Source organism: Bombina bombina, chromosome 10 (assembly GCF_027579735.1).
Source record: "Bombina bombina isolate aBomBom1 chromosome 10, aBomBom1.pri, whole genome shotgun sequence".
Lineage (NCBI taxonomy): Eukaryota > Metazoa > Chordata > Amphibia > Anura > Bombinatoridae > Bombina > Bombina bombina.
Genome location: NC_069508.1, coordinates 3,880,484 through 3,906,498, shown reverse-complemented (window position 1 = coordinate 3,906,498; position 26,015 = coordinate 3,880,484). Strand labels below are relative to the sequence as shown.

Below are 26,015 nucleotides of genomic sequence, written 5' to 3'. Positions count from 1 at the left end.
GAGAACCTGGAATGAGGTATGATCAGGAGAATTTGGAGACTTTCCTGTGGTGTAAATTATAGCACAGTCTTTGAGGAAAGACTCTAGGGTGAGGAGCAATGAGGTGATTTAGGATACTTACGATGAATAAAGCAGGAGCTGGTATGTTGAATGGTGGACATTACAGGAATGAGGTATCATGTAAGAGGTTGGACTTCGAGGAGGGGAAATACTAATATCAGGTGCAATAAGGGGTATCTGACAAGGAGGGACTTTGTGATATGTGAGGATGATTCTGGTCCCAATGAAGACTCTGTAATGAGGACAAATGTGACAGACAATATTGTATACCTTTGTGTTCATCCTGAACAACTACACTAGGGTCAAATAAACTAACCATATTATTCAATACTGAGGCTAAGAACATCAGGTAATTCATGTATGAATAAACAAGTTGACCAATAATTGGCTGGAACTTCATACCCTGTGTTCCTAAAGTCAGCAAGATACAGACACTAGTGTCAATGGCACCCACATCAGAGCAGGGACCAGACCACTGCTCATGATCTGGGTACTTTATTTTGAGAAGTTGCAAAGCTAGGAGATGTGGGTACTTTCCATAATAACAAACAAACAAAAACAGTGAAGTTTATTTATAGATATTTATTTCAGAATCTCACAAACAAGCTGTACTATATGTGATGGTTTGTCACTGCACCGAATTAGCTGGTGTTGCAGCCACAAAACATCTCAAATCCACCCAAGCTTCACACTAATCCAACCATGCTGCTAGACACAACCTTTTTTTGTTAAATTAAATATTATCCTCCCAAACCGTACATTCTGCATGTATAGGCATGCACTGATCTATGGGTACACATTTATTTAGGATCCTAATAACATTAGAAGGGTAATGAATCCTGGTGGTGTTCAGTCTCTGGTACCTCTTGGCAGATACCGCCAATCAGGGCTGTAGTCACCTCAGTACCCCAATACTTCATTCTATTTATTATGAGCAGAAAAACCTATTGGTAAAAGCAGTTAAAATGCTGAACTGTGCAACTAAAATAAGTATTTCACCAGTGTCAGACCTAGTGACTGAAACATGAAATGTGCAAAGTGATGCAAAGAATGGCGCATGTCCAGTAGTTTTCACTCTCCTGAGACGTGCCACTCAGCTCATGTCTTGTCACCCTAGAGGAAGCGTTAGAAACCGGGTTGATCATTTGCTTCTTCATGTAATGCAAATGGCCACTCGCCTCCCCCTCAATGACATGAAGCCAAATCTACAGGTCTTGAAGGACTTCCAGCACAACAGACAGGGACCAGGCCTGAGTCTCACAGCTGAAGGGGCAATACTGACCATTCTCATTGGTAAGCTCCGGGAGACCTCTCCAAGGTGATCTAGTAAAGAAAAGATAGAAGTGGTTTCACAAACGGGCAACTCTTACAAGACCCTCATCACTGTCCTATGGCAATAACAAGTGCTCGGGACATCTTCATAATACAGCTCTTTGTTTATAGGGAACATAAGGATTTCTCACTGTAGTCTAAATACAGTCCTGGTAACTAGATGTCACTTTTAATTATGAAAAAAAATTAATTTGCTAAAGCCCAAACCACACTAATTTTACACTCTTTTAGCAATTAAGGGTCAGATTACAAGTTGAGAGCAAAAAATTGCTTTCGCGAGGGCCATATTTGTGCTCCACTTTGTAATACCAGAGCACGTAAATGCGCTGGTATCACAAATTAGGTGCAATGCGAATGCGAACTCGTGTTCGCATTGCACGGAAGCATTACGCTCACGAGAGCGAGCTTCTATAGGCTCCAATGGGAGCATCGTTATCATGCTGAGAACCTATTGCAGCAAAGGGAGTAAGTTGCGCAGCAAATATAAAACACAATTTATGCTTACCTGATAAATTTATTTCTCTTGTGGTGTATCCAGTCCACGGATCATCCATTACTTGTGGGATATTCTCATTCCCAACAGGAAGTTGCAAGAGGACACCCACAGCAGAGCTGTAATATAGCTCCTCCCCTAACTGTCATAGCCAGTCATTTGACCGAAAACAAGCCAAGAAAGGAGGAACCATAGGGTGTAGTGGTTACTGTAGTTTAAATTTAAAAATTACCTGCCTTAAAATGACAGGGCGGGCCGTGGACTGGATACACCACAAGAGAAATAAATTTATCAGGTAAGCATAAATTGTGTTTTCTCTTGTAAGGTGTATCCAGTCCACGGATCATCCATTACTTGTGGGATACCAATACCAAAGCTAAAGTACACGGATGAAGGGAGGAACAAGGCAGGAACTTAAATGGAAGGAACCACTGCCTGTAAAACCTTTCTCCCAAATATAGCCTCCGAAGAAGCAAAAGTATCAAATTTGTAAAATTTTGAAAAAGTATGAAGCGAAGACCAAGTCGCCGCCTTGCAAATCTGTTCAACAGAAGCCTCATTTTTAAAGGCCCAAGTGGAAGCCACAGCTCTAGTGGAATGAGCTGTAATCCTTTCAGGAGGCTGCTGTCCAGCAGTCTCATAGGCTAAGCGGATTAAGCTTCTTAGCCAAAAAGAAAAAGAGGTTGCCAAAGCCTTTTGACCTCTCCTCTGTCCAGAGTAGACAACAAACAAAGCAGATGTTTGACGAAAATCTTTAGTAGCTTGTAAGTAAAACTTTAAAGCACAGACCACGTCCAGATAGTGTAACACAAGGATGGAACCACAATCTCTTGATTGATATTCTTGTTAGATACCACCTTAGGTAAGAACCCAGGTTTGGTACGCAGGACTACCTTATCCGTATGAAAAATCAGATAAGGAGAATCACATTGTAAGGCAGATAGCTCAGAGACTCTACGAGCCGAGGAAATAGCTACCAAAAAAAAAAAGAACATTCCAAGATAAAAGTTTGATATCTATGGAATGAAGAGGTTCAAACGGAACTCCTTGAAGAACCTTAAGAACCAAGTTTAAGCTCCATGGTGGAGCAACAGGTTTAAACACAGGCTTGATTCAAACTAAAGCCTGACAAAATGCCTGAACGTCTGGAACATCTGCCAGACGCTAGTGCAAAAGAATAGACAGAGCAAAAATCTGTCCCTTTAAGAAACTAGCTGACAATCCTTTTTCCAAACCTTCTTGGAGAAAAGATAAAATCCTAGGAATCCTGACCTTACTCCATGAGTAACCCTTGGATTCACACCAATAAAGATATCTACGCCATACCTTATGGTAAATTTTCCTGGTGACAGGCTTTCGTGCCTGTATTAAGGTATCAATAACTGACTCGGAGAAGCCACGCTTTGATAAAATCAAGCATTCAATCTCCAGGCAGTCAGCCTCAGAGAAATTAGATTTGGATGGTTGAAAGGACCCTGAAGTAGAAGGTCCTGTCTCAGAGGCAGAGACCATGGTGGAAAGGATGACATGTCCACTAGATCTGCATACCAGGTCCTGCGTGGCCACGCAGGTGCTATCAGAATCACTGATGCTCTCTCCTGCTTGATCTTGGCAATCAGTCGAGGGAGCAGAGGAAACGGTGGAAACACATAAGCCAGGTTGAAAGACCAGGGCGCTGCCAGAGTATCTATCAGTGTCACCTTGGGATCCCTAGACCTGGATCCTTAACACGGAAGCTTGGCGTTCTGGCGAGACGCCATGAGATCCAGTTCTGGTTTGCCTCAACGGAGAATCAGTTGTGCAAATACCTCCGGATGGAGTTCCCACTCTCCCGGATGAAAAGTCTGACGACTTAGAAAATCCACCTCCCAGTGCTCTACACCTGGGATATGTATAGCTGATAGGTGGCAAGAGTGAATCTCTGCCCAGTGAATTATTTTTGAAACTTCTAACATCTCTAGGGAACTTCTTGTTCCCCCTCGATGGTTGATGTAAGCTACAGTCGTGATGTTGACCGACTGAAATCTGATGTACCTCAGAGTTGCTAACTGAGGCCAAACCTGAAGAGCCTTGAATATCGCTCTTAGTTCCAGAATATTTATTGGAAGGAGAGACTCCTCCTGAGTCCACGATCCCTGAGCCTTCAGGGAGTTCCAGACTGCACCCCAACCTAGAAGGCTGGCATTTGTTGTTACAATAGTCCAATCTGGCCTGCGAAGGTCATACCTTTGGACAGATGGACCCGAGATAGCCACCAGGGAAGAGGATCCCTGGTCTCTTGGTCCAGATTCAGTTGAGGGGCCAAATCTGTGTAATCCCTGCTCCACTGACTGAGCCTGCATAGTTGCAGCGGTCTGAGATATAAGCGTGCAAACGGCACTATGTCCATTGCCGCTACCATTACGCCGATTACTTCCATACACTGAGCCACCAAAGGGCGCGGAATGGAATGAAGAACCCGACAGGAATTTAGAAGCTTTGATAACCTGGACTCCGTCAAGGTAAATTTTCATTTCTACAGAATCTATCAGAGTCCCTAGAAAGGAAACTCTTGTGAGTGGGGATAGAGAACACTTTTCCTCGTTCACTTTCCACCCATGCGACCTCAGAAATGCCAGTACTACGTCCGTATGAGACTTGGCAATTTGGAAGTTTGACGCCTGTATCAGGATGTCGTCTAAATAAGGGGCTACTGCTATGCCCCGCGGCCTTAGGACCGCCAAAAGCGACCCTAGAACCTTTGTAAAGATTCTTGGGGCTGTAGCTAATCCAAAGGGAAGAGCTACAACTGGTAATGCCTGTCTTGAAAGGCAAACCTGAGAAACCGATGATGATCTTTGTGTATCGGAATGTGAAGATAAGCATCCTTTAGATCCACTGTAGTCATATATTGACCCTCCTGGATCAGTGGTAGGATGGTACGAATAGTTTCCATCTTGAACGACGGAACTTTGAGGAATTTGTTTAAGATCTTTAGATCCAAAATCGGTCTGAAGGTTCCCTCTTTTTTGGGAACCACAAACAGATTTGAGTAAAAACCCTGTTCCTGTTCCTCCTTTGGAACTGGATGGATCACTCCCATAACTAGGAGGTCTCGTACACAGTGTAAGAATGCATCACTCTTTATCTGGTTTGCAGATAATTGTGAAAGGTGAAATCTCCCTTTTGGGGGGGAAGCTTTGAAGTCCAGAAGATATCCCTGGGATATAATTTCCAACGCCCAGGGATCCTGAACATCTCTTGCCCACGCCTGGGCGAAGAGTGAAAGTCTGCCCCCTACTAGATCCGTTACCGGATAGGGGGTCGTTCCTTCATGCTGTCTTAGAGGCAGCAGCAGGCTTTTTGACCTGCTTACCTTTTTTCCAGGTCTGGTTTGGTCTCCAGACCGTCTTGGATTGAGCAAAAGTTCCCTCCTGTTTATTATTAGAGGAAGTTGATGCCGCACCTGCCTTGAAGTTTCGAAAGGCACGAAAATTAGACTGTTTGGCCCTAGATTTGGACCTGTCCTGAGGAAGGGCACAACCTTTTCCTCCAGTGATATCAGCAATAATCTCCTTCAAACCAGGCCCGAATAATGTCTGCCCCTTGAAGGGAATGTTAAGTAGCTTAGATTTTAAAGTCACGTCAACTGACCATGATTTAAGCCATAGCGCTCTGCGCGCCTGTATAGCAAAACCAGAATTCTTAGCCGTTAGTTTATTCAAATGAACAATGGCATCAGAAATAAAATAATTGGCTAGCTTAAGTGCTCTAAGTTTGCCAAGTATGTCATCCAATGGAGTCTCTACCTGTAAAGCCTCTTCCAGAGACTCAAACCAGTACGCCGCAGCAGCAGTGACAGGGGCAATGCATGCAATGGGCTGTAGGATAAAACCTTGTTGAATAAATATTTTCTTAAGGTAACCTTCTAATTTTTTATCCATTGGCTCTAAAAAAGCACAACTGTCCTCGACAGGGATAGTAGTACGCTTTGCTAGAGTAGAAACTGCTCCCTCCACCTTAGGGACTGTCTGCCGTAAGTCCCATGTGGTGGCGTCTATTGGAAAACATTTTTCTAAAAATAGGAGGGGAAGAGAACGGCACACCTGGTCTATCCCATTCCTTATTAATAATTTCTGTAAACCTTTTAGGTATTGGAAAAACATCAGTACACACCGGCACTGCAAAGCATTTATCCAGTCTACAAATTTATCTGGCACTGCAATGGTATCACAGTCATTCAGAGCAGCTAAAACCTCCCTAAGTAACACGCGGAGGTGTTCAAGCTTAAATTTAAATGTAGAAATATTAGAATCAGCTATCTTTCCTGAGTCATTAACATCACCCACTGACTGAAGCTCTCCTTCCTCAGCTTCTGCATATTGTGAGGCAGTATCAGACATGGTTCTTAAAGCGTCAGTATGCTCTGCATTTTGTCTCACCCCAGAGCTATCTCGCTAACCTCTAAGTTCAGGTAGTCTGGCTAATACCGCTGACAGTGTATTATCCATGACTGCCGCCATGTTTTGTAAAGTAAACGCTATGGGCGCCCTAGATGTACTTGGCGCCATTTGAGTGTGAGTCCCTTGGGCGGGAGTCAAAGGGTCTGACACGTGGGGAAAGTTAGTCGGCATAACTTTCCCCTCGTCAGATTCCTCTGGTGATAATTTTTAAAAAAAACAGAATATGATCTTTATTGCATAAAATGAAATCAGTACATTTGGTACACATTCTAAGAGGGGGTTCCACCATGGCTTTTAAACATAATAAACAAGGAGTTTCTTCTATGTCAGACATGTTTATACAGAATAGCAATGAGACTAGCAAGCTTGGAAAACACTTTAAATCAAGTTAACAAGCAAATATAAAAAACGGTACTGTGCCTTTAAGAGAAACAAATTTTGTCAGAATTTGAAAAACAGTGAAAAAATGCAGTAAATCAAACGAAATTTTTACAGTGTATGTAATAGGCTAGCAGAGCATTGCATCCACTTGCAAATGGATGATTAACCCCTTAGTTCAAAAAACGGATCAAAAAAACGAAATAGACTTTTTTTTAACAGTCACAACCAACTGCCACAGCAAGCTGTGGCCCTACCTTCCCCAATAAACGACTTTGGAAAGCCTTTGGGCCCTTTAGAGATGTCCTATAGCATACAGGTGACTCCTGAGGGAAGCTGGATGTCACAGTTTGTAATTTTAACTGCACCAACTGTAACTTTTATACTATAACAGTGGAAAGCCTCAGCAAAACTGTTTCTAGTCAAAATTTAAGCCAGCCATGTGGAAAAAACTAGGCCCCAATAAATTTTATCACCAATGCATATATAAAAACGATTTAACATGCCAGCAAACGTTTTATATTGCAATATCATAAGGGTATTACCCCTGGGAGTAAGCATGATACCAGTCGTTTTTAAATCACTGTATTCAGGCTTAACTTACATTAATCCGGTATCAGCAGCATTTTCTAGTGTTTTCCATCTCTAGAAAAAACATAATTTATGCTTACCTGATAAATGTATTTCTCTTGTAGTGTATCCAGTCCACGGATCATCCATTACTTATGGGATATTAACTCCTCCCCAACAGGAAGTGCAAGAGGATTCACCCAGCAGAGCTGCTATATAGCTCCTCCCCTAACTGCCATTACCAGTCATTCGACCGAAAACATGCAGAGAAAGGAAAACCATAGGGTGCAGTGGTGACTGTAGTTTAATGGAAAAATTACCTGCCTTAAAGTGACAGGGCGGGCCGTGGACTGGATACACTACAAGAGAAATAAATTTATCAGGTAAGCATAAATTATGTTTTCTCTTGTTAAGTGTATCCAGTCCACGGATCATCCATTACTTATGGGATACCAATACCAAAGCTAAAGTACACGGATGACGGGAGGGACAGGCAGGCTCTTTATACGGAAGGAACCACTGCCTGAAGAACCTCTCTCCCAAAAACAGCCTCCGAAGAAGCAAAAGTGTCAAATTTGTAAAATTTGTAAAAAGTATGAAGAGAAGACCAAGTTGCAGCCTTGCAAATCTGTTCAACAGAAGCCTCATTCTTAAAGGCCCAAGTGGAAGCCACAGCTCTAGTAGAATGTGCTGTAATTCTTTCAGGAGGCTGCTGTCCAGCAGTCTCATAGGCTAACCGTATTATGCTACGAAGCCAAAAGGAGAGAGAGGTAGCCGAAGCTTTTTGACCTCTCCTCTGACCAGAATAAACGACAAACAGGGAAGACGTTTGTCGAAAATCCTTAGTTGCCTGTAGATAAAATTTCAGGGCACGGACTACATCTAGATTGTGTAGCAGACGTTCCTTTTTCGAAGAAGGATTAGGACACAAAGATGGAACCACAATCTCTTGATTGATATTCCTGTTAGTGACCACCTTAGGTAGGAACCCAGGTTTAGTACGCAGAACTACCTTGTCTGAATGAAAAATCAGATAAGGAGAATCACAATGTAAGGCAGATAACTCAGAGACTCTAAGAGCCGAGGAAATCGCCATTAAAAACAGAACTTTCCAAGATAACAACTTGATATCAATGGAATGAAGGGGTTCAAACGGAACCCCCTGTAAAACATTAAGAACTAAGTTCAAACTCCATGGTGGAGCAACAGTTTTAAACACAGGCTTGATCCTAGCTAAAGCCTGACAAAAAGCTTGAACGTCCGGAACTTCTGACAGACGTTTGTGTAAAAGAATGGACAGAGCTGAAATCTGTCCCTTTAAGGAACTAGCGGATAAACCCTTTTCTAAACCTTCTTGTAGAAAAGACAATATCCTCGGAATCCTAACCTTACTCCATGAGTAACTCTTGGATTCGCACCTGTAACGGTACCAACCGGATACCAAGGGTTAACACCAGGGAACAATGTCCTGCATAGGGAATCAGCAATTCACAACCCAGCCAGTTTTCAGGTTTTAAACAGAATGAATTTTATTAAGGCTCATATGCCCAGTATTTATGCAGGTCTGACCCCCCCCAGAAGGGGGGTTGAAAGAATGTTGTACATTAGATGGAGGGAACACGCCCTTTTACATGATACAATAGAATACCTTGCTCAAGCTGATAACAATTTAAACACAGACACACACTTGGCTTTCCTTATCATCTAGGGTCTGCTCTCTGAGGTTGATTAAACAATGGACTGTGTATCAATAACATTAATGACAGTGCACCATAGCTGAGGCTAAAGCTGAACACAGTTAACTCTTTCAGTGCTGACAGAAGGGTCTGTCACATCTACATAGCACAATATACAGCCTATAGACAACCTTTCTCACGTTATAGTCCAGAAGTGGCTAGGTTTGCCACAATGCTCCCCCAGAACCAAGCCGGCATACACAGTCTGATCCCAACGGATCGGCTTGGGGATGTCCGGGGCAACAACTTTCGGCTCAAGTAAGCTACGGGGTGTTCTCCGCCATCTGCTCCAACTTGGCTCAGTACTGCCCCCACCCCAAACATGGAAGCGTCTCTTCCCGGAGGGACTGGGCTTGGGTAGTCACAGGGTTAACATCAGCGGGATCCATGGGAGCATAGGCAGAAACAAGGGGGGCCAAGTCATTTCCAAGGAGAACATCAGCAGGTAAGTCCTTCTTGACCCCCACATTCACAAGTCTAGCGCCCACTCCCCAATCCAAATGTACCCTGGCAACAGGTAGGCGGAACACAGTGCCCCCTGCTACCCTCACAGCCACAGTGTCTCCAGTGTGCTGTTTCTCAGGCACCAAGTTCTCTTGAAGCAAGGTCATGGTAGCACCAGTATCCCGTAGACAACTGACCTCCTTCCCATTCACTTTAACCCGTTGCCGGTTATTCCGGTGGGCAGCTTGCACGGGGTCTGCTTCATGTAGGCTGCCCCAGCATTCTGGCGCCTCTACGTAGCGGGCCACAGGCTGAGGATTATGTGGGATTCCGCCAGCGGGTCTTCTCCAGGACTGTGCTTGATTCGCTGCGTTTAGGGGACACTCTGGTCTTTTGTGCCCTAGTTGCTTACATCCAAAGCACCGAATAGGTTGTGAGTAGCCCCGCGAATTGAACCGGGCTCTCTGAGGGTAGTTCGTGGCCGGAGGCCGTGTGGTATAGCGGTGCGCCGGGGGTTGGTAACTGGCAGCTGCTGGGGTGACTGGGGGTCTGTACTCCACTCTAGCAGTGGGCAATCGGTATACTGCTCCCCCTGCCCCTCGTACTGCCACGGATCCGCCAGTGGGTGCTGTATCCGGCACCAAATGGGGAGCTATCAGGGTTAAAGTAGCTCCCGAATCCCGAAGTCCCTGGACCGACATCACCTCATGCAGAATTCCCAGGGGTTCCTCGGCTTGGGTGCTCAACACCTCATGAGCGGCTGGCTCCGTTTGGTAATGGTGAGCAGCCGTCCTTGGGGCCAGGTTCTGTCTGACCTGGTTCCAAGCTTGTCTGCTCCGATTTTGGGTGCACTCACGTGCCATATGTCCCCACTGCTTGCAGGTGTGGCATTGTATATTAGCCCGTCCGTTGTTAGGCTGTAGTCCATGGCGCCTCCTGGCATCAAAATGCTGGTCTGCTAATCTGGCTGCTTCGGTTAAGGTGAGGGGTTTTCGATCTCTCACCCATTCTTGGGCTTCTGGGGACAAGCCGTTAAAGAATTGCTCCAACAGCATCAGTTGTCGCAATTCTTCCATGGTGGTAGCTTGGCTGGCCTGTATCCACCCCTGAGATGCTTGATCCAGCTTGTGGGCCCACTCTGCATGGGAATCTCTTTCTGGCTTGCGCAGGCCTCTAAACTTGCGCCGGTATGCCTCTGAGGTAATGGCATATCTTTCCAAGATCGCTCTCTTCACTTTAGCGTAATCCTTGCTGTCCTCCCTGGGTACAGCGCGATACGCTTCCGCTGCCCTACCGGCTAGCTTGCCTGCTAGCACCGGCACCCATACGGACTGCTCCAAATCATGTAACTCGCACAGTCTCTCAAAATCCTGTAAATACCCATCAATCTCATCCTTCTCCTCACAAAACATTTTAAATGCATGGTATGGGATTTTGGGTCTTACTGGGTTGCTGAGTGCGTCCAAAATGGATTCTGCTCGGGAGGATGCATTCCGCGGACTGTGTGCCATCACGTACTCCTGCACATCTGCCATTACCACGGATAGCATATCCCGTGGTACAGGTTGGGGTAAAAATTCCAGCCTGGTCCTCATTTCCCTCTGGTATAGGGTCTCCTCCATGGCTGCTGGAAGCGTAGCGCTGCGAGCTCTGTCTCCCTCCATCAGCTCAGCAATTAATATAGCCTTGGGTTTGCTGCTGCCTATCTTTCCCCTGGCTTCTAGCAGTTCCTTTTACGTTTGTCTCTTTAGCTTAGAATAATCCATCTCCATTCACTTCGGTCCCTGGTACTCCTTCCATCTTAGTCAGTATTGTAGTAATCCCCCTCTTCCTGAGGTTACTGGCTTGTGTAGTTGCTCTTCTGGGCGATAAGGTTCATTCCGTCGCTTGCCACCAATTGTAACGGTACCAACCGGATACCAAGGGTTAACACCAGGGAACAATGTCCTGCATAGGGAATCAGCAATTCACAACCCAGCCAGTTTTCAGGTTTTAAACAGAATGAATTTTATTAAGGCTCATATGCCCAGTATTTATGCAGGTCTGACCCCCCCCAGAAGGGGGGTTGAAAGAATGTTGTACATTAGATGGAGGGAACACGCCCTTTTACATGATACAATAGAATACCTTGCTCAAGCTGATAACAATTTAAACACAGACACACACTTGGCTTTCCTTATCATCTAGGGTCTGCTCTCTGAGGTTGATTAAACAATGGACTGTGTATCAATAACATTAATGACAGTGCACCATAGCTGAGGCTAAAGCTGAACACAGTTAACTCTTTCAGTGCTGACAGAAGGGTCTGTCACATCTACATAGCACAATATACAGCCTATAGACAACCTTTCTCACGTTATAGTCCAGAAGTGGCTAGGTTTGCCACAGCACCAATATAAGTATTTGCGCCATATCTTATGGTAAATCTTTCTGGTAACAGGCTTCCTAGCCTGTATTAAGGTATCAATAACTGACTCAGAAAAACCACGTTTTGATAAAATCAAGCGTTCAATTTCCAAGCAGTCAGCTTCAGAGAAATTAGATTTTGATGTTTGAAGGGACCCTGGATCAGAAGGTCCTGTTTCAGAGGTAGCGACCAAGGTGGACAGGATGACATGTCCACTAGATCTGCATACCAAGTCCTGCGTGGCCATGCAGGCGCTATTAGAATCACTGATGCTCTCTCCTGTTTGATTCTGGCAATCAATCGAGGAAGCATCGGGAAGGGTGGAAACACATAAGCCATCCCGAAGGTCCAAGGTGCTGTCAAAGCATCTATCAGAACCGCTCCCGGATCCCTGGATCTGGACCCGTAACGAGGAAGCTTGGCGTTCTGTCGAGACGCCATGAGATCTATCTCTGTTTTGCCCCAACGTCGAAGTATTTGGGCAAAGACCTCCGGATGAAGTTCCCACTCCCCCGGATGAAAAGTCTGACGACTTAAGAAATCCGCCTCCCAGTTCTCCACTCCCGGGATGTGGATTGCTGACAGGTGGCAAGAGTGAGACTCTGCCCAGCGAATTATCTTTGATACTTCCATCATTGCTAGGGAGCTTCTTGTCCCTCCCTGATGGTTGATGTAAGCTACAGTCGTGATGTTGTCCGACTGAAACCTGATGAACCCCCGAGTTGTTAACTGGGGCCAAGCCAGAAGGGCATTGAGAACTGCTCTCAATTCCAGAATGTTTATTGGTAGGAGACTCTCCTCCTGATTCCATTGTCCCTGAGCCTTCAGAGAATTCCAGACAGCGCCCCAACCTAGTAGGCTGGCGTCTGTTGTTACAATTGTCCAGTCCGGCCTGCTGAATGGCATCCCCCTGGACAGATGTGGCCGAGAAAGCCACCATAGAAGAGAATTTCTGGTCTCTTGATCCAGATTCAGAGTAGGGGACAAGTCTGAGTAATCCCCATTCCACTGACTTAGCATGCACAATTGCAGCGGTCTGAGATGTAGGCGTGCAAAGGGTACTATGTCCATTGCTGCTACCATTAAGCCGATCACCTCCATGCATTGAGCTACTGACGGGTGTTGAATGGAATGAAGGACACGGCATGCATTTTGAAGCTTTGTTAACCTGTCTTCTGTCAGGTAAATCTTCATTTCTACAGAATCTATAAGAGTCCCCAAGAAGGGAACTCTTGTGAGTGGAAAGAGAGAACTCTTCTTTTCGTTCACCTTCCATCCATGCGACCTTAGAAATGCCAGTACTAACTCTGTATGAGACTTGGCAGTTTGAAAGCTTGAAGCTTGTATCAGAATGTCGTCTAGGTATGGAGCTACCGCAATTCCTTGCGGTCTTAGTACCGCCAGAAGAGCACCCAGAACCTTTGTGAAGATTCTCGGAGCCGTAGCCAATCCGAATGGAAGAGCTACAAACTGGTAATGCCTGTCTAGAAAGGCAAACCTTAGATACCGGTAATGATCTTTGTGAATCGGTATGTGAAGGTAAGCATCCTTTAAATCCACTGTGGTCATGTACTGACCCTTTTGGATCATGGGTAAAATTGTCCGAATAGTCTCCATTTTGAACGATGGAACTCTTAGGAATTTGTTTAGGATCTTTAAATCCAGGATTGGCCTGAAAGTTGCCTCTGTGGGAACCACAAACAGATTTGAGTAAAACCCTTGTCCCTGTTCCGACCGTGGAACTGGATGGATTACTCCCATTAATAAAAGCTCTTGTACGCAGCGTAGAAACGCCTCTTTCTTTATTTGGTTTGTTGACAACCTTGACAGATGAAATCTCTCTCTTGGGGGAGAGTATTTGAAGTCCAGAAGGTATCCCTGAGATATTATCTCTAGCGCCCAGGGATCCTGGACATCTCTTGCCCAAGCCTGGGCGATGAGAGAAAGTCTGCCCCCCACTAGATCCGTTCCCGGATCGGGGGCCCTCAATTCATGCTGTTTTAGGGGCACCAGCAGGTTTCCTGGCCTGCTTGCCCTTGTTCCAGGACTGGTTAGGTCTCCAGCCTTGTCTGTAGCGAGCAACAGATCCTTCTTGTTTTGGAGCAGAGGAAGTTGATGCTGCTCCTGCTTTGAAATTCCGAAAGGAACGAAAATTAGATTGTCTAGCCTTAGGTTTGGCTCTGTCTTGAGGCAGGGCATGGCCTTTACCTCCTGTAATGTCAGCGATAATTTCTTTCAATCCGGGCCCGAATAAGGTCTGCCCTTTGAAAGGTATATTAAGAAATTTAGACTTAGAAGTAACGTCAGCTGACCAGGATTTTAGCCACAGTGCTCTGCGCGCCTGAATGGCGAATCCGGAATTCTTAGCCGTAAGCTTAGTTAAATGTACTACGGCATCTGAAATAAATGAGTTAGCTAACTTAAGAGCTTTAAGCCTGTGTGTAATCTCATCTAATGGAGCTGATTCAAGTGTCCCTTCCAGAGACTCAAACCAAAATGCTGCTGCAGCCGTGACAGGCGCAATGCATGCAAGGGGTTGCAATATAAAACCTTGTTGAACAAACATTTTCTTAAGGTAACCCTCTAACTTTTTATCCATTGGATCTGAAAAGGCACAGCTATCCTCCACCGGGATAGTGGTACGCTTAGCTAAAGTAGAAACTGCTCCCTCCACCTTAGGGATCGTTTGCCATAAGTCCCGTGTGGTGGTGTCTATTGGAAACATCTTTCTAAATATCGGAGGGGGTGAGAACGGCACACCGGGTCTATCCCACTCCTTAGTAACAATTTCAGTAAGTCTCTTAGGTATAGGAAAAACGTCAGTACTCAACGGTACCGCAAAATATTTATCCAACCTACACATTTTTTCTGGTATTGCAACTGTGTTACAATCATTCAGAGCCGCTAACACCTCCCCTAGTAATACACGGAGGTTTTCCAGCTTAAATTTAAAATTTGAAATATCTGAATCCAATCTGTTTGGATCAGAACCGTCAGCCGCAGAATGAAGCTCTCCGTCCTCATGTTCTGCAATTTGTGACGCAGTATCTGACATGGCCCTAACATTATCAGCGCACTCTGTTCTCACCCCAGAGTGATCACGCTTACCTCTTAGTTCTGGTAATTTAGCCAAAACTTCAGTCATAACAGTAGCCATATCCTGTAATGTGATTTGGAATGGCCGCCCAGATGTACTCGGCACCACAATATCACGCACCCCCCGAGCGGGAGATGCAGGTACTGACACGTGAGGCGAGTTAGTCGGCATAACTCTCCCCCCGTTGTTTGGTGAAATGTGTTCAATTTGTACAGATTGACTTTTATTTAAAGTAGCATCAATACAGTTAGTACATAAATTTCTATTGGGCTCCACTTTGGCATTAGCACATATAGCACAGATGTCTTCCTCTGAATCAGACATGTTTAACACACTAGCAAATAAACTAGCAACTTGGAAATACTTTTCAAGTAATTTACTATAATATGAAAACGTACTGTGCCTATAAGAAGCACAGAAAGAGTTATGACAGTTGAAAGTTAATAAACTGAAAGGTTATAGCATCTAATCTTTGTAAAAAACACAATTTTAGCAAAGGCTTGTTCCCATTAGCGAAGGATAACTAACCCTGATAGCAGAAAAAAAAGTTACAGAAATAAACGTTTTTTTATCACAGTCAACTACAATCTCACAGCTCTGCTGTGAATGATTACCTCCCTCAAAACAAGTTTTGAAGACCCCTGAGTTCTGTAGAGATGAACCGGATCATGCAGGAAATACAATGAGCTTCTGACTGAATTTTTGACCTCCCCCTCACACACAACAGTGAGAGAGATCAGTAAACTGTCATAAATTAAATAAAACAACTGCCAAGTGGAAAAAATAATGCCCAAAACATTTTATTCACCCAGTACCTCAGAAAATGAAACGATTTTACATGCCAGCAAAAAACGTTTAACATAAATTAAGTGTTATTAAAGAGCCTGTTGCCAGTCCCTGCAAATTAGGCTAAAGTCTTATGCACACAGTATAATTCCAGTGAAGTGCCATTCCCCAGAATACTGAAGTGTAAAATATACATACATGACAGCCTGATACCAGCTGCTGCTACTGAATTTAAGGCTGAGTTTACATTATATCGGTATGGCAGAATTTTCTCATCAATTCCATTGTCAGAAAATAATAAGCTGCTACATACCTCTTTGCAGATTAATCTGCCCGCTGTCCCCTGATCTGAAGTTTACCTCTCCTCAGATGGCCGAGAAACAGCAATATGATCTTAACTACGCCGGCTAAAATCATAGTAAAAACTCAGGTACATTCTTCTTCAAATTCTACCAGAGAAGGAATAACACACTCCGGTGCTATTATAAAATAACAAACTTTTGATTGAAGGTATAAAACTAAATATAATCACCATAGTCCTCTCACACATCCTATCTAGTCGTTGGGTGCAAGAGAATGACTGGTAATGGCAGTTAGGGGAGGAGCTATATAGCAGCTCTGCTGGGTGAATCCTCTTGCACTTCCTGTTGGGGAGGAGTTAATATCCCATAAGTAATGGATGATCCGTGGACTGGATACACTTAACAAGAGAAAATTATAACTGCACATACCTGATAGCAGAATAAACTGCACGCCATTCTCTCGCTGAAGTTTTACCTCATCTGTGTAATCCCCTCAGACATATGTGAGAACAGCAATGGATCTTAGTTACAACCTGCTAAGATCATAGAAACCTCAGGCAGATTCTTCTTCTATTTACTGCCTGAGATAAAATAGCACAACTCCGGTACTATTTAAAAATAACAAACTTTTGATTGAAGAAAATAAACTAACTATATTTAACCACTCTCTCCTACAACATCCTAGCTTGTTGAGAGTTGCAAGAGAATGACTGACTATGACAGTTAGGGGAGGAGCTATATTACAGCTCTGCTGTGGGTGTCCTCTTGCAACTTCCTGTTGGGAATGAGAATATCCCACAAGTAATGGATGATCCGTGGACTGGATACACCTTACAAGAGAAATATACTATATACATATATAATTTGTGTTAGAATGTGTATATATAAGCATATACATATATAATGTGTTAGTATGTGTATATATAAGCATATACATATATAATTTGTGTTAGTATGTGTATATATAATTTGTGTTAGTATGTGTATATATAATTTGTGTTAGTATGTGTATATATAAGCATATACATATATAATGTGTGTTAGTAAGTGTATATATAAGCATATACATATATAATTTGTGTTAGTAAGTGTATATATAAGCATATACATATATAATGTGTGTTAGTATGTGTATATATAAGCATATACATATATAATTTGTGTTAGTATGTGTATATATAAGCATATACATATATAATTTGTGTAAGTAAGTGTATATATAAGCATATACATATATATTTACAGGGAACACACAGTTCCCCATAGACCTCTATGTAAAGGCTCTTTTCAGTGCCGTTTTTTTTCCTAACACCCCACACACCGCCACTTTTAACCTCTAAAAACTGCTTTGTGCACTTGTTTTTGCGATCTGATCTCTGGTTCATTTTCTGAGCACTTATAAAGGCTGGATATTTATCCCGCGCTCGTAAACCGGCGATTTTGCCCATTTACAGGTGCACGATAAATTAGCGCTCCACTTGTAATCTAGCTCTAAATGTTTTCTCTTTTTCTCCACCTTTTGCCAATGTTTCGCTCTCAGTGCCACCGGCTTATTAAAACCCCTGTCGTGTTTGCATATTGCTTACCTCTCCAGGTGCGTGTAATGACGAGACAAAACATTCTTCACCAGGACCACAGTTTTCTGGTAGGATTCCTGGCCAAGCAGTTTAGCAAAGTGCAGTTTGGCTCTCAGTAAATATCCAATGGGCCAGAGCCATTCCTGGAGAGGAGATGCAGTGAGCTAAATACAAGAGGCACAGTGACAAGTACACACAGAGCTTGTACTGACAGTCTTACCGGTCCTTGATGGTAATTAAATCCCTTTGCAAGGTTGTAGTTGTCATTATCCAATGCATTGTCATATACACCACAGTAAACCATGTCACTAGGTGAAAAAACAAATAATTATTGCTCATACACAACAGAAGAGCAAGGCAGAGAAACATTAAGGTCTGAGGGAGAAGACTATAATGAACTCACACTCATTCAACTCATGAGATGTGCTCACGGTCATTCAACCACCAAGATGCTCTCACACTCATCCAACCTATGAGAAGCGCTCACACACATCCAACTCATGAGATGCACTCACGCCCCACCAACCTATGAGACACGCTCACGCTCATACAAACCATGAGAATCACTCACGCTCACCAAAACCATGAGATGCGCTAACGCTTATCCAACCCATGAGATGCATTCACTTATCACACTCATACTGACAAAAGCACAAGTACACAAGGTGCACCAGTTTACTTTAATCTACTCTAGATGCTCTCACTCACACGTGTTCACTCTGGGTGTGCACACTCACACTAGCTCATTGTTGGCGTGTGCACTCACACTAGCTAACTCTGGGTGTGCACATTCACACATCTCACACTAGTTCACTCTGTGTATGTACGCTCATACATTAAACACTAGATACACTAGATAATACTGGGTGTGAACACAAACATCTCACACTAGATCACTGCACACATCTCTTACTCACACTACTTCACTGCATACACACATTTCTCACACTACTTCAATGCACATACACACATCTCCCAGTCAATCTAATTCACTATGGCTGTGTACACTTACACATGGCACACTAGATCACTCTGGGAGTGCACACTCACACTAGATCACTCAGACTGTGCTAATTCCACCGACCCCACACTAGTTCACTCTGGGTGTGCATATTCACATATATCGCAGTCACACAAGTTCACTGTGGGTGTGCACAGCCACACATCTCTTACACACAGAAAATGATCTGAGGTCTCAATAAGAGATCAAAATATTATGTACATACTCAGGGTCCAATGTCTTCATTCCTAAAGGTCCCATCAGTTTCTTCTCTGCCACCTCCAGAGCCTTCCAGGCTTTTTGTGGAGTGAATAGTTCTGGAGCCTAAAAGAGACAACACATTTATAATAGGTAAAGTAATATCCTATGACCACTTACCAGGCAAGGGCTTGAAAACCTAGGGGGCCAGGGAGCCACTGGCGCCTTAAAATTAGACCCTGGCACTATGGTTTAGAGTCCCCAAGACACCCACAGGTGCCTGCCACGTCCACCAGCCATACCTAAAATTTAGTTTGGTGCAGCTGGATTCTTTCTAGGCCTTGCATCTATAAAAATACTAAGGCTGGTTCCTAGATTTTGAACAATTTTGTTGAGCACCGTAGCAGGTTAGGTCCCACTCTTGCAGCACATTATACAGCAGATGGATCGTACCATTACCACTTACTAAGTCATGTCCCACCCTCACAACACGTTATACAGCAGATGGAACATACCGCTACCACTTACTAAGTCATGTCCCACCCCCACAACATGTTATACAGCAGATGGAACGTACCGCTACCACTTACTAAATCATGTCTCACCCTCACAACACGTTATACAGTAGATGGATTGTACCATTACCACTTACTAGGTCATGCCTCACTCTCACAGCACGTTATACAGCAGATGGATCGTACCATTACCACTTACTAGGTAACGTCTCACCCTCACAACACATTATACAGCAGATGGATCGTACCACTACCACTTACAAGGTCATGTCTCACCCTCACAACACATAATACAGGCGATGGATCGTACCACTACCACTTACAAGGTCATGTCTCACCCTCACAACACATAATACAGGCGATGGATTGTACCATATCCACTTACCAGGTCATGTCTTACTCGAACAGCACATTATACTGTAGATGGATCATACCATTACAACTTGCTAGGTCATGTAACACTCTCACAGCACATTATACAGCAGATGGATCGTACTATTACCACTTACTAGGTAACGTCTCAATCTCACAGCACATAATACAGCAATTGGATCATACCATTATCACTTACTAGGTCATGTCTCACTCTGACAGCACATTATACAACAGATGGATCGTACCATTACCACTTAACTAGGTCATGTCTCACCCTCACAACACACGTTATACAGCAGATGGATGGTAAAATTACCACCTACTAGGTCATGTCTCACTCTCACAGCACATTATACAGCAGATGGATCGTACCACTAGCACTTACTAGGTTATATTTCACCCTCACAACACATAATACAGGCAATGGATCGTACCATTATTACTTACGATCTATCTGCTGTATAATGTGCTATAAGAGTGAGACATGACCTAGTATCATTATCACTTACTAGGTTATGTCTCACTCTGACAGCACATTATACAGCAGATAGATCGTACCACTAGCACTTACTAGGTCATATTTCACCCTCACAACACATAATACAGGCGATAGATTGTACCATTGCCACTTACTAGGTCATATCTCACTCTCATAGCACATTATACAGCACATAGATCGTATCATTATCACTTACTAGGTCACATTCCACCCTCACAGCACATTATACAGCAGATGGATCGTACCATAACCACTTACTACAGAATCCTACCATTGCAGCACATTATACCAGGGGATGGGTTGTCCCAACATAATGTTCTACTCTTATAAGTGGTTTCATGGGTGAATAATCATCCTGACTGCTCATTCAATATTGGCATTTTTTCCCCTCTGGTAAACACACAGGAACTTACCTTATTATTTCTGTAGAAAGAAACATCCTGACATTCCCCACACATAACATTTAAAAATAAAGTGAAGAAGTTAAAATGTGATCTTACCACAACCATGGCTACAGGGAAGTTTGGCCGGAGCTGGTAATCACACCAGGGGCTAGATGCTCCATAACTGTCTTTATAAATACAACGTTTGTGAACTAAGTCTGGGCGCTGCTCGTTATGGTCAGATAGGTCCTCAGAAACATAAAACAACTTCTCAAAGTGTTCCTGGATCATTTGGTTCCAGTCAGAGAATGTCACAATCCCCTCTCCCCCTGCAAACAAAGACATGACTATTGGGTTATAAAAGTAGTAATGATCTATCTGCAGGGCGGTTAGAAACTTGTATGTAAACAAGACCCAAGTGTAGTGGGGAAGTCGAGACCTGTGTGGAAAGGATAGGTAAAGACCCAAGTGTAGGGGGGAAGCAGAGACCTGTATGGAAGGGATAGGTAAAGACCCAAATGTAGAGGGGAGCAGAGACCTGTATGGGAAGGATAGGTAAAGATCCAAGTGTAGAGGGGAAGCAGAGACCTGTGTGGAAGGGATAGGCAAAGAACCAAATGTAGTAGCGGAAGCAAAGACCTGTATAGAAGGGATAGGTAATGACCCAAGTGTAGGGGAGAGGCTGAGGCCTGTATGGGAGGGATAGGCAAATACCCATGTGTAGAGGGGAAGCAGAGACCTGCATGGAAGGGATAGGTAAAGACCCATGTGTAGAGGGGAAGCAGAGACCTGCATGGAAGGGATAGGTAAAGACCCATGTGTAGAGGGGAAGCAGAGACCTGCGTGGAAGGGATAGGTAAAGACCCATGTGTAGAGGGGAAGCAGAGACCTGCGTGGAAGGGATAGGTAAAGACCCAAGAGTAGGGTTGAAAACAGAGACTTGTGTGGAAGGTTTAAGTAAAGACCCAAGAGTAGGGGAGAAACAGAGACCTGTGTGGAAGATATAGGTAAAGACCCATGTGTAGAGGAGAAGCAGAGATATGTGTGGAAGGGATAGGTAAAGACCCAAGAGTAGGGGGGAAACATCCCTTCCACACAAGTCTCTAAGTAAAGACCCATGTGTAGAGGGGAAGCAGAGACCTGTGTAGAAGGATAGGTAAAGACACAAGAGTAGGGGGGAAACAGAGACCTGTGTGGAAGATATAGGTAAAGACCCATGTGTAGAGGAGAAGCAGAGATATGTGTGAAAGGATAGGTAAAGACCCAAGAATAGGGGGCAAGCAGAGACCTGTATGGAAGGGATAGGGAATAACCCAAGTGTAGGGGGAAACATAGACATGTGTAGAAGGGATAGGTAAAGACCCATGTGTAGGGACTAATCTGAAGAGAGAAAGACTTGCATGGAGGAGACAGGGACCCATGTGAAGGAGGGACAGGGGTGCTGGGAAACAATGTTAAAGGAGGAGACAATATCCTGTGGATGGTGGAAGTGGGGACCATTGAAGAGGGGGAAGGCAATAATTGGTGTGGATTGTTTAGGCTTTGTACTTGTCTAGTATAAAGTGCGGGTCATAAATATCTGTTTAACCTAAACCCGTATAGCACAAACATTATTAAATAAATCCTTCTTCCTTGTGTTTAGTGAAATGCAAAACAAACAACGTTGCTATAACACAGAACATAAATAGTTCATGTATTTGTATAAGATGCTGTTATTTTATCAGCAAACACTGAACCTGCTGACAGATAAGACTCACCTGCACTCCCCAGATAAACCCACCTGCACTCCCCAGGTAAACCCACCCTGCACTCCCCAGGTATACCCACCCTGCACTCCCCAGATATAGCCACCCTGCACTCCCCAGTTAAACCCACCCTGCACTCCCCAGGTAAACCCACCCTGCACTCCCCAGGTATACCCACCCTGCACTCCCCAGGTATACCCACCCTGCACTCCCCAGTTAAACCCACCCTGCACTCCCCAGGTAAACCCACCCTGCACTCCCCAGGTAAACCCACCTGCACTCCAAAGACCGACTCACCAGCCCTTCCAGACCGACTCACCAGCCCTGCCCAGACCGACGCACCTGCCCTCCCCAGACTGACGCACCTCCCCGGACCAACTCACCTGCCCTCCCCGGACCAACTCACCTGCCTTTCCAAGACTAACCCCACCTGCCCTCCCCAGAGACCTACCTGCTCTTCCCAAACCATATCACAGATCTGATACTTGTTTACATTTCAGTCTCAGATATGAGCATAGTTTGCCTTCCACAGTATATTAAATTGTCTGTCACTCACCTTGACTTAAAGGGACAGTCAAGTCCAAAAAAAAAACTTTCATGATTCAGTTTGCTTTGTTCTCTTGCTTTTCTTAGTTGAAAGCTAAACCTAGGTAGAGTTATATGCTAATTTCTTAGACCTTGAAGGACGCCTCTAATCTGAATGCATTTTGACCACTAGAGGGCATTAGTTCATGTGTGTCATATAGATAACATTGAGCTCACACATGTGAAGTTACCTAGGAGTTAGCACTGAATGGCTAAAATGCAAGTCTGTCAAAATAACTGAAATAAGGGGGCAGTTTGCAGAGGCTTAGATACAAGGTAATCACAGAGGTAAAATGTGTATTATAACTGTGTTTATGCAAAACTGGGGAATGGGTAATAAAGGGATTATCTATCTTTTTAAACAACACAAATTCTGGTGTAGACTGTCCCTTTAATTAGCACAAGGCTGTAAATCTACTAAATGAACCCCGTCCTGTCCTGCTAAGACCTAAAATAAATGCTTTGTGCTGTGGGCATTAACCACGTCTCATACTACAGAAGGGTTGTCCGGCCTATGGTCTGGGGTCAGCAGTATTTTATGCTGTGCTCCTCCTTTACTAATAACTTGCAACACAATAAGGCCCCCACATCTGTTTATTCTAATGTGTATGTGCCTGGCTCTGTGTCCACTCATGTAGCACTAACAAAATGGTTTATTGAACTTGTACAGAAGTAAAATCATGTCCTCAGTTCCTCGCCCAGCACTCATATGACAAAGAAAATCCACATGTAGAGTGTGGTTCAGCTAAGGGCACTTGTGACCAGTATGTGTGTAGGTGACAATATAAGGTGAAGAATTGTCTTCGGCCATCTTAACAAAGAACAAAACCAGCCCCTGAGCCCTTGATATGAGACATCTCTTGCAATAAATGTAATGAGGGAGCCCTCTTACACCCACCCTTCCGTTGCATGGTGACTCCACTGAACGGATAGATCTTCTTCTCACTGAGACCCTTAAGCCACCGAACAGTAGATTTGCAGAGACCAACGATTTCTACAGCTGAACCGTCCCTGTAATGAAAAGCAGCTGGTGTAACAACAAGGGGTGTCAGCTACCTGCAGAAGTGAGTCAGGAATGCCGGGGGATTAGATTGTTCGACTTGTGTCCTACTCACCCACTATAGACCCAATTCTAAGCTCTCCATTCCCTGAAAAGATTTGTCATTACTGTCATGGGATCCTCTAGAGGTAAATGTTACCTGAACAGCAGTGAATCTCACTAAGAGGCATAACCCACCTTTTATTATGTACGGCATTGTGCTTAGTAAATGTAGCAGTTTCAAAGGTAAATAAATCGGATCCTGCTGGTAATTCACTGTTTACTGGGCCCATCTTGTGGTAAGGAATATAGGTACAGGTCTGGCAAGTCTCAGGAGTTCTAATTCTGGCACAACATTTATTAGTATCCCCATATAAATCTGCTCATTGGCTCCTAAAACACTGTTCAGCTGCTTTTTAGTATATTCGCCTTTCTCTTGTCAGACCAGTGCGTCCTCGCCTGATGCCAAGGTATCCATTTATTGGTCAGGAAAGCGGGGGCACCTTCCATATCAGCATTATTGGGGTTTTCCTTTGCTCTTAGTGATTTGTGTCCTTAGGTTTTTATCTAGAGAATGCACTTTAAGATGACTAAGGTGTAGACTGTCCCTTTAAATCTACAAATAGCCTCCTCTGCCCCTTTCTATATCATGCAACAGTTAAAATGACTATTGTTTCCCAAGCTCTGCCCACTGATGACATCACGATCTGGGCTGCATTAAAGGCTTCACTCATTGGATTCAACAGACTCTTAGTGCTATTCAGCAGAGCGCATAGATGCAGCCCAGATCATGATGTCATCAGTGGGAGCCATCTCAAAGTGACCAGAAACAATAGTCATTTTAAAGGGACATAAAACATGTTGAGATCTGTGCATATTCTAAAAGCGCTAATTAAAAATAGTTTGCATAATTGTTTTTTTAAATTGCTGGCCAGTATTTTAAAATAATTTTCAAAAATAAGCAAATTGAATTACATAGCTAAGCTGCCTGGAGCAGCCAGCTCCATCCCCCTTATCAGTGTTTAGACACAGGCATTGTATTTCAACTGAGTTCACAGCTTCTAGGCTCCAGCAGATAATCCCTACGCACTTTTGCATTCTACCGAAACAACAATAGATATAGATACAGCTATAGAAGGAAATGTGTGGGGGGAGTTAGAGTTGTACAATTCAGAAACTAAAAAGAAAGGGTTAATGGCACTGCAGTATAAATTTGCAGGTAAAGTAATGAAAGTACAGAATATTATATTTTGTCTCTATCCCAATTTGTTTTATGTCCCTGCGGTGCAGGAGGCTATTTGCAGCTTAATTTAAGGTAAGACTTTAAAGGGATAGTAAACCCAAAAAATATTTTTAACTCAATCAAAACTGCCTTATATAATAAGTACATTTGTAATTGGTACCTTTGTACAATTTTGTTTACATTCCTTGTAATATCAATTTAAAAATGAATACTGCTCCAAACCCATTTTCTGCTCATTATATGTGCCTATTACAATGTTCTACCTAGGTAGAAACATCATGGCCGCCCGCATGCGCATTAAAATAATGGTATTGGCAACGCATGCACAGACTCCCCCCCCTGTCTCCAGCAGCGAATTAAGCAGTTTACTGACAGGAGGCAGGAGCACAAGTTCTTGCAAGCAGGCACCGGCTAATCAGGGTACTAGAGGGGCATCTGGACAGATTTTGTAAACCGGATCTCAGAAAGGCATCAACCCAGGGAGTGAAAAATATAAATCTTTCCATGATTACTGCTTGAAGGGGCAGCGTCACAAAGAAGACAGAGGAGGAGACATTTTAGGAGAGCGGCGTTCATGCTACAAATCTTCCCTGCCTGTGATAAAGTGCACCTGTGCTTTAGACATTGAATACAGCGGTGAGTATGAGCGCTCTGTTTATTTAAGCTGTCGGGCTCATCTCAACCCCCCCCCCCTCTTGCTGTGTTTGCTTTCATGTGGAATCGGAGCCCTCACAGTCACTAATCAAGCAAAGACAGCAAGGAGGGGAGAGATGAGCCAGACAGCTTAAATAAACTTTTTACTCGCTGCA

The 26,015-nt window shown here is 43.9% G+C and overlaps 1 protein-coding gene across 2 annotated transcripts in view; it reads right to left on the bottom strand.

Annotated features, from left to right (window-relative positions):
• Positions 1-627: 627 nt before the first annotated feature.
• The window catches only part of AGL (amylo-alpha-1, 6-glucosidase, 4-alpha-glucanotransferase), a 397,512-nt gene continuing 372,124 nt past the window's right edge, over positions 628-26,015 (bottom strand). For both annotated transcript variants that reach the window (XM_053693718.1, XM_053693717.1), the window contains exons 27-32: positions 23,823-23,935; positions 20,712-20,923; positions 18,851-18,948; positions 17,845-17,932; positions 17,634-17,767; positions 628-1,383 (exon numbers count right to left, since the gene is read on the bottom strand). In XM_053693718.1, coding sequence (XP_053549693.1) covers positions 1,266-1,383; positions 17,634-17,767; positions 17,845-17,932; positions 18,851-18,948; positions 20,712-20,923; positions 23,823-23,935 — 763 coding nt within the window. In that variant the 3' untranslated portion in view covers positions 628-1,265. The remainder of the gene's footprint in view (positions 1,384-17,633; positions 17,768-17,844; positions 17,933-18,850; positions 18,949-20,711; positions 20,924-23,822; positions 23,936-26,015) is intronic.